General features: G+C 50.0%; 1 protein-coding gene across 1 annotated transcript in view; it reads left to right on the top strand.

Moving 5' to 3' along the window:
* The window catches only part of LOC141997877 (fer-1-like protein 4), a 104222-nt gene extending 90058 nt beyond the window's left edge, over window positions 1–14164 (top strand). Inside the window, exons 40-45 of the mRNA XM_074970404.1 lie at window positions 2912–2997; window positions 3791–3889; window positions 4679–4920; window positions 7596–7879; window positions 9743–9843; window positions 12411–14164. Of these exons, the coding sequence (XP_074826505.1) occupies window positions 2912–2997; window positions 3791–3889; window positions 4679–4920; window positions 7596–7879; window positions 9743–9843; window positions 12411–12591 (993 nt within the window). The 3' untranslated portion in view covers window positions 12592–14164. The remainder of the gene's footprint in view (window positions 1–2911; window positions 2998–3790; window positions 3890–4678; window positions 4921–7595; window positions 7880–9742; window positions 9844–12410) is intronic.
* Window positions 14165–14403: the final 239 nt, after the last annotated feature.

Raw genomic sequence — 14403 nt, forward strand, 5'->3', positions numbered from 1 at the left:
AAATGACAGCTGAGACTCTAGAGAGCCTGCACCCCGGCTAGTCCCTCATGCTCCCAGAGGAGCACTCAGGGTAATGCCGGGTGCAGGAAACGAGACAGGACAGCAGAAATCGTACCTTCAAAAGTGGCAGCCGGGGGAGGTGAAGCACAAAGGGCAACACCAGGCATTAATGATGTACTGTGTGTGGCTCCATCGCTGTGTGCTGCTGAGATGCTGTCCGGGGCGCAATCCCAGCTCTCCATCTCACCCCCAAACGCCTGGGGAGTACGGCTACGGACATCACCAGTAACATGGCAAGAACCAGGCTTGATGATGGACCGCAACACGCTGGCAGCATAGCCAAAGCTACAGCATCACATCCCCCGACAGGGAGCTGAGAGTCTCTCTGTACGGCATGGATGAGACCACACCGACGTTCTGCAGCTAGGCTCCTGGATCTCGCAGGCTGGCTGGATCTGTGCAGAACTTGGGTGAGAGCCCTGCAGCGAGGAGGAAGTGGTTGTGGTGACTCAGCAGGTAGCCCTCGTCCTTAGCCAGGACGGATTCAATACACAGGTATGTGGCTGGGGCGCTCAGCTCTGGATGAGCTGTACAATGGAGAGCCTTATCGTACTGAGCAAGGCCAGTCTTTCAAAGGCAGCACCTCACTTGCTGATGCTACAGAACTGCATTGGTGTGTATAGATGCCAAATGGCTAGCTGGCTATCGCAGGAGGCAGGGTGGCCTAGTGGCTAGAACACTGGCCTGGAACTCAGCAAACCAGAGTTCTTTTCCTGCTTCTGGTCATATGGGTGATCTTGGGCAAATCACGTCACCTCCCTGGGCCTTAGTTTCCCATCTGTAAAATGGGGCTAATGATACTGATGTCCTCGGTACCGCACTTTGAGATCCTATGTAAATTCAGTGATCATCTCATCTGATCTCCTGTTCAGCACAGGCCAGAGAACGTCCCCACAATAATCCCTAGTGCAAGGCTTTGAGAAAAACAGCCAATTGATTTCAAAATTGTCAGTGATGGAGAATCCACCATGACCCTTTGTAAATTGGTCCAATAGTTACTCACTCACTATTTAAAAATGTTCACCTTATTTCCAGTCTGAATTTGTCTAGCTTCAACTTCCTTCCATTGGATCATGTTAGACCTTTCTCTTAGACCTTTCTCTGCTAGGTTGAGAGCCCATTATTAAATATTTGGTCCCCATGGTGGTACTTATAGACTAATCAAACGCTTACCTTAACCTTCTCTTTGTTAAGCTAAATAGATTGACCTAAGTCTCTCATGATCAGGCAGGTTTCTAATCCTTTAATCTTTCTTGTGGCTTTCTTTGAACTTTCTCCAATTTATCAACATTCTTCTTGAATTGTGAGCACCAGAATTGGACCCAATTCCAGTAGCGTTCACATCTGTGCCAAACACAGAGGTAGAATAACCTCCCTATTGCTACTGGTGATTCCCCAGTTTATACATCCCAGGATCACATCAGCTCTTTTGGTCACAACAGCACAATGGGAGCTCATGTTCATCTGATTGTCCACCACGATTCCCAAATCTTTTTCAGTGTCACTGCTTCCCAGGATAGAGCCCCCCATCCTGTAAGTATGGCCGACCGTCTTTGTTCCCAGATGTATACATTTACAATTAGCCCTGTTAAAACTCATATTAGATTAAATCTCAGGAAAAGCTTCCTACCTGTAAGAACAGAGGACAATGGAACAGACGCCTAGGGAGGTCATGGAAGCTCCTTCACTGGAGGTTTTCCAAAGGAGGCTGGAGAGCATCTGTCTTGGATGGGTTAGACACAACAAGTCCTGCATCTTGGCAGGGGGTTAGACTAGATGACCCTTGCGGGCCCTTCTAACCCATGGTTTTATTATATTGTTTGCTTGTGCCCAGTTTGCCAAGCAATCCAGAATACTCTGTATCAGTGACCTGCCCTCTTCACCATTTATCACTCCCCCAATGTTTTGTGTCATCTGCAAACTTTATCCGTGATGATTTTATGTTTTCTTCCAGGTCATTGAGAAAAATGTTAACTAACATAGGGCCAGGAACAGATTTCTGTGGGACCCTGCTAGAAACACACCCAATCATGATGATTCCCCATTTACAATTGTATTTTGAGACCTATCAGTTAGCCAGCTTTTAATCCATTTAATGTGTGCCATGTTAATTTTATATCATTCTAGTTTAATCAAAATGTCATGCAGTACCAAGTCAAGCGCCTTACAGAAGGCCATGTATGTTATGCCATCACTATTACATTTATCAACCAAACTTGTAATCTCATAAGAAAAAGATATCAAGTTAGTTTGGCAGGGTTTGTTTTCCATAAACCCATGCTGATTGATTATATTACTCTCCTTTAATTCTTTATGAATCAAGTCCCATATCAACCGTTCCATAATCTTGTCCAGGATCAATATCAGACTGATGGGAAGCCAAGCCGCGGGGTGAGATGTTTTAGTAGAGAGCAAATTAAGGTTGCCACTGACAAGTATAAAACATCCAGTGAAGTGATGCTTTTGTGAGATAGAAGAGAAGTGTTCTATTTCAGTTTTACATAATAAATAACTTTATTCAATCATTTTGTAAGGACACTGGTGAACCGCATGGTAACAATGTCCTGAGCAGACGTTATTTCTTAAAATACTCCCCCCCGCCCCTGCCATAAGGAGACATTTTAAATACAAGCAACTTCTACAATGTGGGCAGGCCTTTCCCAGCGATGGCATGTGCTCTCCATGTCCTGATGGGCTTGCCTTGAGGGTTGCCGTGACCCAGAAGTGTGAGGAAGGGTCAGTGGTGTTGGGAAGAGGGTTCTCTGGAGGTCAGGGAGTGGGAGAGTAAATCTGTTTGTGAATTCAGCCTTGATGAATCCTTTGAAGCAGCTCAGCCCTTTCCTTTCTGCAGGGCTCCCTCCACATGTGGATTGACATGTTTCCAAATGACGTCCCAGCACCTCCCCCTGTCAATATCAAGCCACGGCTGCCAATCAGGTACAGGCCTGTAGGAGATGGGGACAGAGCCATTTCAAACCCAGTGTTTATACTGCAGCCTGGGGTCCTGCTCTGCATGACTCCCATGCAGTCTGTGCCCCCCCGAAGGGTGTGGCTGGGTGAGAAGGGCAGACTAACTGATCCGTCAGCCTGGGAGGCTCACACTGCTTCAGCTCTGGGACCCTGGCACATCTCCATGGTTTCCTCTCTGTGCCGGTGCAGGGGGGCTGCAGGCCTCACCTCATCCTGCTCTCCCGAGGGACTCCCTCTGTCCCTGCATGCCGTGTGGCTGAGAGGAGAGAAAGCTGCTCCTGCCTCTCACACAGACATGGCTGGGAGGAGAGGTGTCCCCTGGGTTTACGCCTGCTCCCAGCAGAGACCAAACCCCAGACAGCAGTGTCCGAGCTGAAGCAGTACCACTGTCCGCGCACAGCTCAGCACTGGTGCCTCAAAAACCCAAGGCTGGGCCGTTACTTTTCTTCTTGCTGCTGTTTCTGCCGGACACGTGCTGGGCAGATTCCAGGACGCTGGAGATGTGCTTTGGTTCAGACACTTCTTTGTACTAGAGTCTGCAAAACTGGGCCAGTGTGACATGAGAGGGGCCTTCTGCGAGGTGTCCTGGGCCCCTGGCCTGAGCTGCAGAGGGCACAAGCACAGCACTAGGCTGGGTGGCCGGGCTGAGTGGGTGCTGCTGCAGGCCATTATCCCATGGGGGTAGTTTCGCCTGGCCCTGACAAACACACTGAGCTGGAATGTGCTTCTCTAACCTGCCCTTGGCTTTCCCTTCTGGTAGTTACGAGCTACGCGTCATCATCTGGAACACAGACGACGTGGTTCTTGATGACGTTAATCCAATAACAGGAGAAACCTCCAGTGACATCTACGTGAAAAGGTGCCCGAGTTGATGGGGAATCGAATGACAGGAGGGCCAGAGAGGGCCAGAGAACGACTAGCTGGCCTGTCCAGTCTGACCCTGCTTGGATACTGTGCAGCACTCCCTACTGCCTGAGTCCCACAGACATCACCAGCCTCTCCTCGTATTTCACCAGCCATGGGACCTCCACCTCCTGGGGGAGACTAACTCACTGTCCATTTAGTCTATCCATAAAGGCCTGGGCCCTGATACCAGCCCACACTTGTTCTTCAGAACATGTCAGTCCTCATCCCTATGACCCCTTAGCTCTCTGAGCCGACCCAGGCACTGTCTCCCCTTTACATGGTATGCAGATTCTACACACCTTGGACCAGCTTACCAAAGCGTGCCATTCCTTCCCGCATTTTTTGCATCAGCAACTAGTTGTGGGCTCAGTTCCTATTATTTAGAAAACCAAGTGCCTAATTTGTCCCCATAATCAGATATTGGACCATCTAAATGGTGGGGTTTGCACCCCCAAAAAAGAGAGGTTGGAGAGAAGCCCCTTTAGAGCCCTCGTAATGGTTGTGGCCCAGCATAGACCTTGAACCCCTGACATGCTCCTGTCTGCCATTCAAATAGTTGAGCCTCGTTGGCTAAGCCCATTATTATTCTGAATAAGAGTTTGTTGCTGTGAGGTGCTGTCGAGCAGTGACTGAGCACTACCCCTTGGCCTGGGACCCTTGCTCCACCACCCTGTAGCTTAGTGATGCTGCACTTGGGTCTGCTTTAACATGACAATTGATGTTAATTGAGCTTCTTCTGCAGCTGGATCAAAGGTCTGGACCATGAGAAACAAGAAACAGACGTTCACTTTAACTCCCTGACTGGGGAAGGCAACTTCAACTGGAGGTTTGTGTTCCACTTCAACTACCTCCCAACTGAGAAGGAGATCTCCTATAAGAAGAAGGACTCCATCTTCTCCCTGGAGGAATCTGAGTTCAGGGAGCCAGCTGTCCTGGTCCTTCAGGTCTGGGATTATGACAGGATTTCAGCGAATGACTTTCTAGGTACAGTATCCTCCTGCTGAGAGAAGGGGCTGTTTCTCTGTGCCTCGCCTTCTGCGCCTGCCCAGACCGCCTGCCCTGAGCTTTGCAGGAAATGGCTCCCAGTCAAGATGAGCTGGGGCTGCAGGGAGCTCACTTGCCCTCTTTTGCATTTGCAGGCTCCCTCCTGGCCCACTGGTAGAACTTCTGTTTACAGCACCAGGGTTCTACCAGATTCCAGTTGACTCATGGCATTGGGATTAAACTCTCTCATTCAGACAAGTTATTCATCTTCTGACCCATCTCTGCACTGTGCAGTACTGTTCCCACTAACCGTGGAACGGGGGGCGAGTGAGCAGCTTCTTCCAAAGCTGACTCCACTGGGGTTCTGCATAGTGACCTTCACCTTCTCTCTGGCTCTTGCCTAGCCACCTTCCCTCTGCCTCTGAGCTCCCCCTGTCCAGGGACTTGGAGCCCTCATGCGGCTTTTGAAATACTATTGTGTCCAAGGGTCAGCCTGAACCAGGGCCTTTGATTGAAGGGGGAAGCCTTCAGCTAGAGGTGGTGGCTGGTGATGCTGATGGCACTTAGATGGCACCACTTAGATGCATCCGATGAAGTGAGCTGTAGCTCACAAAAGCTTATGCTCAAATAAATTGGTTAGTCTCTAAGGTGCCACAAATACTCCTTTTCTTTTTAGATGGCATGGTGGCAGGTGCCTTAGAAATACCAGGACAGACTGCTGACAAGTCTTCTCTCCTTTCAGGATGTTCCTTTCATTCTCAGACTGTGCAGCAAATGCTCCCCACTTCCATTGTGCTTAAGTTATCCAAACTTTGAACCTCGGCACTAAACAGTAGGCCCTCTGAGGGGAACATAAGCATATGGATGTGCTATACTGCAAGCATAATAATACAGAAGGTTGTCAATTTTCTGCTGAAACAGTTTTGTTTGAAAATGCCAATTCATTGAACCTGAAGTGTTTCTTGGATTCATCTCAGATTTAGCCATTTTCAGTGTGTTCTCTGGGAAAGCTGCCACCTTACCAGGCTGCAAATGAGCCCAGAGTTCATGGGGCCACAGCTCTGAGACAGCCCCACCGTATAGGCTGCCCCGTGCTCAGGAGACCCCAGTCTTCCAGAGTCTAGGGCTCCAGGACACACAGCCAAGCAGGGCTTCCAGGCTCCTGCTGTGGAGCCAGGAGCCTGAAAGCCCAGGGAGCCCTGGCTCAGCTCTTGGTTTCACAGCCGGGAGCCTGGAATGGCTGAGAACTCCCTCTTCCAGGCTTCCTGCTGCAGAGCCAGGAGCCCAGAGCCAGGGTGTCTTGTTCCCATGGTGAGGATGCCCCAGAGCTGCAGGCCCTGGGAGCCTCTGGTGCTGCTGGGTGAAACTGACATAGAGGTTCTGCTCACAGCAGCAGTGAAACTGACAAGAATGGCATTTGCAATATTGCTGTAGCAGTGGTGGTCCCAGGATATCAGAGAGACAAGCTTGTCTCTTTCACCAGCTGAAGTTGGTTCAATAAAAGATATTACCTCCCCCACCATGTCTCGTCAAGAATGTCAGTTTTATTCAGCTGCTGTCAGAGTCCCAGGAGCTGTTGTGTGTGGGAAACAGCATGCGTCAATGTTTCCGAAATAATTTTTATTCAGGATTTCTGGTTTTCAGGAAATTTCAAAAAATTTAGATTCGTTATGATTTGGAACAAAACCAAATTTCTAAAAATGAAATTTCCTGTGAGCTGCAAATCCTGCATTTCGTCCAGCTCTAGGCAACACCTTTAACCACGACAAAAGCTCCTTTTATTCATTAACCCATTGCCAATCAATTCAAAAGGCTTCACTGCCATGGAAAGGCATATAAAGCAAACCTGCTCAGCAGTAAAAAGAACGAGAAGTACTTGTGGCACCACAAATTTATTTGGGCATAAGCTTTCAAAAAGCTTTCATGAAAGCTTACGCCCAAATAAATGTGTTAGTCTCTAAGGTGCCACAAGAACTCCTCGTTCTTTTTGCTGATACAGACTAACACGGCTACCCCTCTGAAACCTGCTCAGCAGTGCCATCTACTGATGGCAAGAAGAGAACATTAGACCCAGAACATCGTGGTATTTCTGGGACATGAGCTGCTTACATTTGTGACAAAGACACAAAATGAGGGAAACAGAACAGGAGGGAGCTGGCGATGGTGCTGGCATCCTGGCTGTGGCCTAAACAAAGCGTTCTCCCACCCCAGTGTCAAGATTTTATCATTCTGTACTGAACATGAGGGACAAGCTGGGGCATGAGAAGAAGGTAGATTTAGACCTAGAGGTACTGATGAGAGGCACAGTGTGGCACAGCTCAGGTGTGACTCTGTGTAAGAGACAGTGTGGTCAAATGGCTAGGCCGGAAGAGTGGGACTCAGGAGATCTGGTTTCTGTTCCAGGTTGTGCCACCAACTCAGCATGTGAGGCAAGTCACTTCCTCTCCCTCCAACCCTCAGTTTCCCCATCCCTAAAGTGAGGATAACACTGTTGATGGACCTTTGCTTTGAGAGCTACAAACAGAAATCACTGCCTCTGGTGGGAGTGTTACTGATTCTCTGGGGACTGGGATGGGTGCAGGCCAAGCAGCATGTTGATGCTGGCCCTAATGTGTTACTTGCATTGACACAAATGATCGACCCCTGAGGTTCTCACTTCCTGCCTGTCTTTGAAGGGTCCATTGAACTGAAGCTGAATGACATGGTGCGGGGAGCCAAGAGTTCTGAGCAGTGCACCATTAAGATGGCCAAGGAAAAGGCCATCCCCCGCTTCTCCATCTTCCGGAACAAGCGGATGAGGGGCTGGTGGCCCTTCATCAAACTGAAAGACCAGGAAGATGAGGAGCGAGAGGAGCGAGAGGCCAAGGAGAAGAAGAAGAAGAAAAAGAAGAAGAGGAGGTCGATGAAGCCAGAAGACATTGAGTTTGCAGACCCCAGTGGGAACAAGTACCTCCTGACGGTAAGGAGCAGGAGAGAGGGGCAGAGCCCCTCTGCTGTGAGGCAGTGAGTGCTCAGTACCTGCCTGCCTGAGTTGTGGGGAGTGTGAGGCCTGCAGCTGGCACGGACTGGGCCATGGCTAACTGCAAAAGCTTTGTAGTGGGCGTGGGGCTGCGTAGCTCAGTGCTCTCAGCCTCCAGCTCAGCACTGTTCTCAGCTTGTCTGCTTAGCTGAGCAGTCTGCTGGGGGCAGCAGGGTCTATGGGAGGTTTTTCCTGCCGTGCAGACGAGAGGAGGAGGGCTGGTGTGAAGGCATTGTCATTGGTGGGGGTGCAGCTGCTTCTCTGAGTCCCCTTTTCCTGGGCACAGGGCAGCCTCCTCCCCGGGCTGGTTCCAGCTTCCTGCCTGGGTTAGCAAGAAGTCAGGCCTGGTTCCCCAGTGAGCTCCAGCTGCCTGGATCTCACAGACGTTTCACCCTTCCCTGCCTGGTCTGTGATTCCCGTCAACAAGCACAGGAGAGGGCATGGGGTTGGCTGCCCCAGGGTCCCCCTGGGACTCAGACAGAGCCTAACACTGGCAGTTACTGAATCAGCCATAGCGGTGAGATGTGATCATAGAATCCTAGAATATCAGGGTTGGGAGGGACCTCAGGAGGTCATCTAGTCCAACCCCCTGCTCAAAGCAGGACCAACCCCAACTAAATCATCCCAGCCAGGGCTTTGTCAAGCCTGATCCTAGACTTGGCGAACATTTCCCCCGAAGGCCCTGAGCAGTCTCCTGTGGTTTGACTGAGGACGCTTCCCCCAAGGGCAGGAATATTTGGTAGCCGGGGATGTGGGGCTAGGAGCTGAAATGGCCCCTGACCGTGGCAATGACTAGTTGGAGTTTCCCAGCAAGGGAGAGGGTAGCCAGGAGGTCCTGGGACTCTGAGGGGCCATGGACAGGGCATGTGAAAATCAGCAGGTGTGGGGAGAGGTGCAGCCAGGATCTCAGCAGGGGGAGGGGGAGGGGGCGGGGGCTGCAGCCTGGCATGCTGCTGATATGCCTGCACCAGGTTCCCCCGCTCGCTGCACAAACCAGCCAGGTGCCAGGAGCTGAGGAAGCATGCCAGCAATGCGCCCGTGTTCACAACTCCACGCAGCAGCACCTAGCGCTGTCCCGTTGGGACCCGGCCGCGCGGTGGAGTGCAGGCTGGGTTCAGTGTGCCAGGAGGAAGGTCGTGTTCACTCCCGGTGGGCTGCTGGACAACGGCTCTGGCTTCTCTCACTGGGCAAGTGGAAGAGGGAGGCCTTTTGTGCCTGATCTCTGGAGAGGGCAGTCATTGTGCCGAGCACTTGTCTCGAGTGGTCATTCACCGGTCCTATAGAGTATATGCTCAGGAGGATATGTCTAAACCACCAGGAACGGCACTGTGACGGGGGGTATCAACCCGCACTGGGCAAACGGGGCGGCACTGCTCGACACGCCGACCCCCCATGACAGGCACAGTGCACAGAGCCCTGTGCTGGGCAGCTCCTGCCCTAGGAGATGAGCCTTGAGGAGGTGGCTCCATGGGCAGGGCAGCCTGCCAGGGCTCTGGTGTCTGGATGCTTCCTTGACTTGCTCCTGGTGGTGCTGGCGAGAAGTGAGTATTGGGAGTGCTGTGAGAGGCTCCGGAGGGCACTCCATGCAGGAGAGTGGGACACAGAGGCCAGAAAGGCCCCGAGGGGCAGATTTTCAAAGGTATTTAGGTGCCTATAGACACAGATTTTCAAAGTGCCTGAGCAGGTTTGGTGCCTGACTCCCACTGAGCGACTGTTGAAAACCTGGCCCTGCGACTCTAGACGAGACAGTATCCGCCTGGCTCGTCCTGAAGACATGTGTGTCTCAAGTGTGTTTCTCTGCAGGGTAAAGTGGAAGCTGAGTTCCAGCTATTGACTGCGGAGGAGGCTGAGAAGAGCCCCGTTGGTCTGGGCCGAAAAGAGCCTGAACCCCTGGAGAAGCCCAAGTGAGTATCAATCATAGAATCATAGGAGTGGAGGGAACCTCGAGAGGTCGTCTAGTCCAGTTTCTTGCACTCATGGCAGGACTAAGTATTATCTAGACCAATCCTGACAGGTGTTTGTCTAACCTGCTTTTAAACAGCTCCAATGATGGAGATTCCACAACCTTCCTGGGCAATTTATTTCAGTGCTTAACCACCCTGGAAGTTTTTCCTAATGTCCAACCCAAACAACCCTTGCTGCAATTTAAGCCCAATGCTTCTTGTCCTGTCCTTACAGGTTAAGAAGAACAATTTTTCTCCCTCCTCCTTGTAACAACCATTTATGTACAGGAAAACTGTTATCATGTGTCTCCTCGGTTGTCTCTTCTCCAGACTACACAAATCCAATTCTTTCAAACTCCCCTCATAGGGCATGTTCCCTAGACCTTTAATCATTTTTGTTGCTCTCCTCTGGACTTTCTCCAATTTGTTCCCATCTTTCCTAAAATGTGGTGCCCAGAACTGGACACAATACTCCAGTTGAGGCCTAATCAGTGTGAAGTAGAGCAGAAGAATTACTTCTCATGTCTTGCTTACAACACTCCTGCTAATACATCCCAGAATGATGTTTGCTTTTTTTGCAACAGTCTTACACTGTTGATTTATATTTAGCTTGGGATCCACTATGACCCCCAGATCCCTTTCTGCAGTACTCCTTCCTAGGCAGTCATTTTCCATTTTGTATGTGTACAATTGACTGTTCCTTCTTAAGTGGAGTACTTTGCATTTGTTCTTATTGAATTTCATCCTATTCAGACTATTTCTCCAGTTTGTCCAGATCATTTTGAATTTTAATCCTATCCTCCAAAGCCCTTGCAACCCCTCCCAGCTTGGTATTGTCTGCAAACTTTATAAGTGTACTCTCTATGCCATTATCTAAATCATTGATGAAGATATTGAACAGAACCGGACCCAGAACTGATCCCTGCGGGACCCCACTAATTATGCCCTTCCAGCATGACTGTGAACCACTGATAACTGCTTTCTGGGAACAGTTTTCCAACCAGTTTTGCACCCACCTTATACTAGCTCCATCTAGGTTGTATTTCCCTAGTTTGTTTATGAGAAGGTCATGTGAGATAGTATCAAAAGCTTTACTAAAGTCAAGATATACCACATCTACCGCTTCCCCCCATCCACAAGGCTTGTTAGCTTGTCAAAGAAAGCTATCAGGTTGGTTTGACCTGATTGGTTCTTGACAATTTGCTTTTACTTATCACCTTATCTTCTAGGTGTTCGCTAATTGATTGCTTAATTATTTGCTCCTTTATCTTTCTGGGTACAGAAGTTAAGCTGACTGGTCTGTAATTTCCCCGGGTTATCCTTATTCCCCTTTTTATAGATGGGCACTATATTTGCCCTCTTCCAGCCCTCTGGAATCTCTCCCGTCTTCCATGACTTTTTGAAGAGAATTCCTCATGGCTCAGAAATCTCCTCAGTCAGCTCCTTGAGTATTCTAGGATGGATTTCAGCAGGCCCTGCCAACTTGTGCCATGTGCATGTGCCAGGCAGAGAGGCACTGGAATTTCAGGCTGGGGTTTGATACCATGCCTGCTCTCAGCTTGGGTCTGCCTGCGGCTGCACACAGGCACTGAGGGAAAAGGGAGGAGCTTTCAGGCTCAGTGGAACCAAGATCAGAATCCAGGGACTGTTGGGGACTCCGGGGCTCAGGCTGTAGACAGTGAAGCCATCTCCACTGAGGGTGTGGGCTGAGTCCCTGGGGCGGAGCCATCCTGGCTGAGGCTGCAGGTGGAGTCCCTGGAGCAGAGCTGTTCTGAGATATTTACTGAAACAAGCGATAGGGCTTGTGTATCACCGTAGTTGCACCTGCACTAGGAGGGTTCACTGATGTAACTACGTTGGTTTTAGTGAGCTAGTTAAATTGGTGCAAAAATGGAGACCAGCCTTACTAACGAGGCCTTAGTTAGCTGCTCTGGTGGCTCAGCTGCCAGTGCAGTCATCCTGCAGGCCCTGCCGGTGTGTGCTCTGCATCCATCAGAAGATGAAAAGGGTGGGGGGGAGAATGAAAAGTCCCTCCCTCCCCCCAGGAGAGCCTATTTGTCATCTGCAGCGTGGGTGCCTTGCAGAACCCTGGTCTAGTGCTGGGTCCAGGCTCCAGAGAAAATAATACAAAAATAAGAATACCGATAACAATAAGTAAATACAAAGATTTTGTGGTCTGTTCAGAAGTGCCTGGCAGTCTGGATTTAGCCCACAGTCTGCCTATTAACTACCCCGGTCTAATGTCTGTGCAAGAATCCTACGAAGCCCCCAGATTGTGCTGGCAGTGAAGTGGATGCAGGGAATGGGGTCCTGTTTTGAAGGAATACATTGTAGGCACAGGCATCAATTTGCGTTTGGGGGCTCAGGGATACAGGCTGATCTGCACTGATCTGATACCTGGTTATTCGCAGCCCATGAGTAGCAGCAGCTAATGCTACGTTGTAGATTTCCAGGGCACTGAATTGGACTGGGTGGAGCTTTGCTTTGCTTTGGCTGAGCTCAACGGCCTTTTCCATTCTCTGTTCTAGCCGTCCAAAAACATCCTTCAACTGGTTTGTGAATCCCATGAAAACCTTCATCTTTTTCATCTGGAAGCGGTACAAGAAGTACATCATTGCTTTGGTCATTATTGCTGTGGTGACTATCTTCCTGGTCCTTTTACTCTACACAATGCCTGGGTACATCAGCCAGAAGATCATCAACGGATAAGTGCGGTCAGAGACTGGTCTCCCCAGAGGACCATGGCTGTTGCTCCAGAAATTGACACTTTATACCAAATATTTTAAGGACAGGTTGCCAGTGGCTGAAGGTGCTGGGACTCTTTGTAAATGCTGCATCGGGAGGAAGAGGAGTGGAGAAGCTGCCCTTTCTGGGTAGTTGTATTTCACACTTAGAACTTGTGATACACTGTGATTATAGCACTGTGGAGCAGAGCGATAATGATTTGGGTAAAATGTTTGGTTTTCATTAGTTGGGAGGAATCTGTCCCAGCTGGGGTTGGCTGTGGGGAGATTTGCAACGAATATCAGCTCTGTACCTCTCTCCCTTGCACTAAGCAGAGGAGCCTCTCTTAGAGCAGTGGGAGGAGCGGTGCTGCTTTCTCTGCATGGCGTCAGTGTAATAACGCGGAGTAGGGTGACCAGATGTCCCGATTTTATAGGGACAGTCCTGATTTTGGGAGGTTTTTCTGTTACCCCCCACCTCCATCCCGACTTTTGACACTTGCTGTCTGGTCACCCTAATGCAGAGGCTTTTCACCCAGAGAACTTAGCGCACTTTACAAGGTGGCGGAGCGTTCCTGTCCCCTTTGTACAGATCAGAGAGTCAGGGCATGTCTGCACTATGGAGACTATGTTGCGGAAGGGGTTTTTCCATTGCCATAGGACCGACAGCTGTGCTGACACGGGGGATTAGGTTAGAGCTGTGTCAGTCAGGAGGTGTTTTTTCACAGCTCTGACTGAGTCAGCCTGGCGGTCAAGCGTAGACCAGGCCTCAGTGGCAGAGCTGGGACCAGCAGAGTGATAAGTAGAGAAACTAGAGAGGAGCTGCAGCAGGCCAGCAAAGTGAGCAGGGGAAAAGAATGAAGGAGCCAAACTGTTCATGACCCTCACCACGACTTGGGTAGGGGTGAGGGACAGGCAAAGTCTGAGTCCACCTGTGAGCTGGGGTTTCCCAGCCAAGCGTGCACCCCAGCCCGCCCTCCACACTGCTGTTAAACACGCTTCTTTCCATTTAGTAAGGCTGGACTTGAAGGTCTTTTTAACCCTTGTGTTAGACCTTTACTCCCTCTGGAATAGAAAACCCCAAAGGATCTGACCCATTACCTGGTGCTTCTCATCCACTCAGCATTTGCTAGGGTTTCCCAGCTGGCTTTCAGAGGCCTGGTCTGTACCCAAACTTAGCTCAGCCTAGCTACCTGGCTCAGGGCTATGAAAAATGTCACTTCCTGGGCGCTATTTGGGTTGCCTTAACCCCCACTGTAGATGCAAGAATTCTCCCATTGACCCTGCTGCTGCCTCGCGATGGGGCGGGTTAACTAACAAACCCGCCTTGCGTTGCTGTAGAAAGTGTCTACACTGCAGTGCAGCTGGCGCGTTTGTAGTGTAGACGTACCTGGAGAGTGTAATGGCGACTTGTTTGTCTGGTTCAGACTCCATCCCAGGGCTTCCTTCTCTCTCATGCTAACTGATCTGGGGGATTAACAGTCACTCCTGTATTGTTGTGTTTTGCACCAGATTTGTAGATATTTATATGGATGGTATTTATATGAACAGTGCAAAGTGGCACCAGACTGAGGTAAATCAAACGTCGAGAAATATCCTCAGACCAGCTTCCACCTTTGCTGCATTCTTTGTGCTCTGGGTACTGATTTTACTGATACAAGTCAGTAGGGATAAAATTTTATCATGGTAAAATTAAGCAAAATTCATTGAATAGTCATGGTAAAAATGTACAAAATCAGGGTATGGTTGGAGGAGGGGTGGGCTGAAGCTGAAGCCTGAGGGCAGCGGGGGCTGACAG

This window comes from Natator depressus, chromosome 13 (genome assembly GCF_965152275.1).
Source record: "Natator depressus isolate rNatDep1 chromosome 13, rNatDep2.hap1, whole genome shotgun sequence".
In the NCBI taxonomy this organism is placed as follows: Eukaryota; Metazoa; Chordata; order Testudines; family Cheloniidae; genus Natator; species Natator depressus.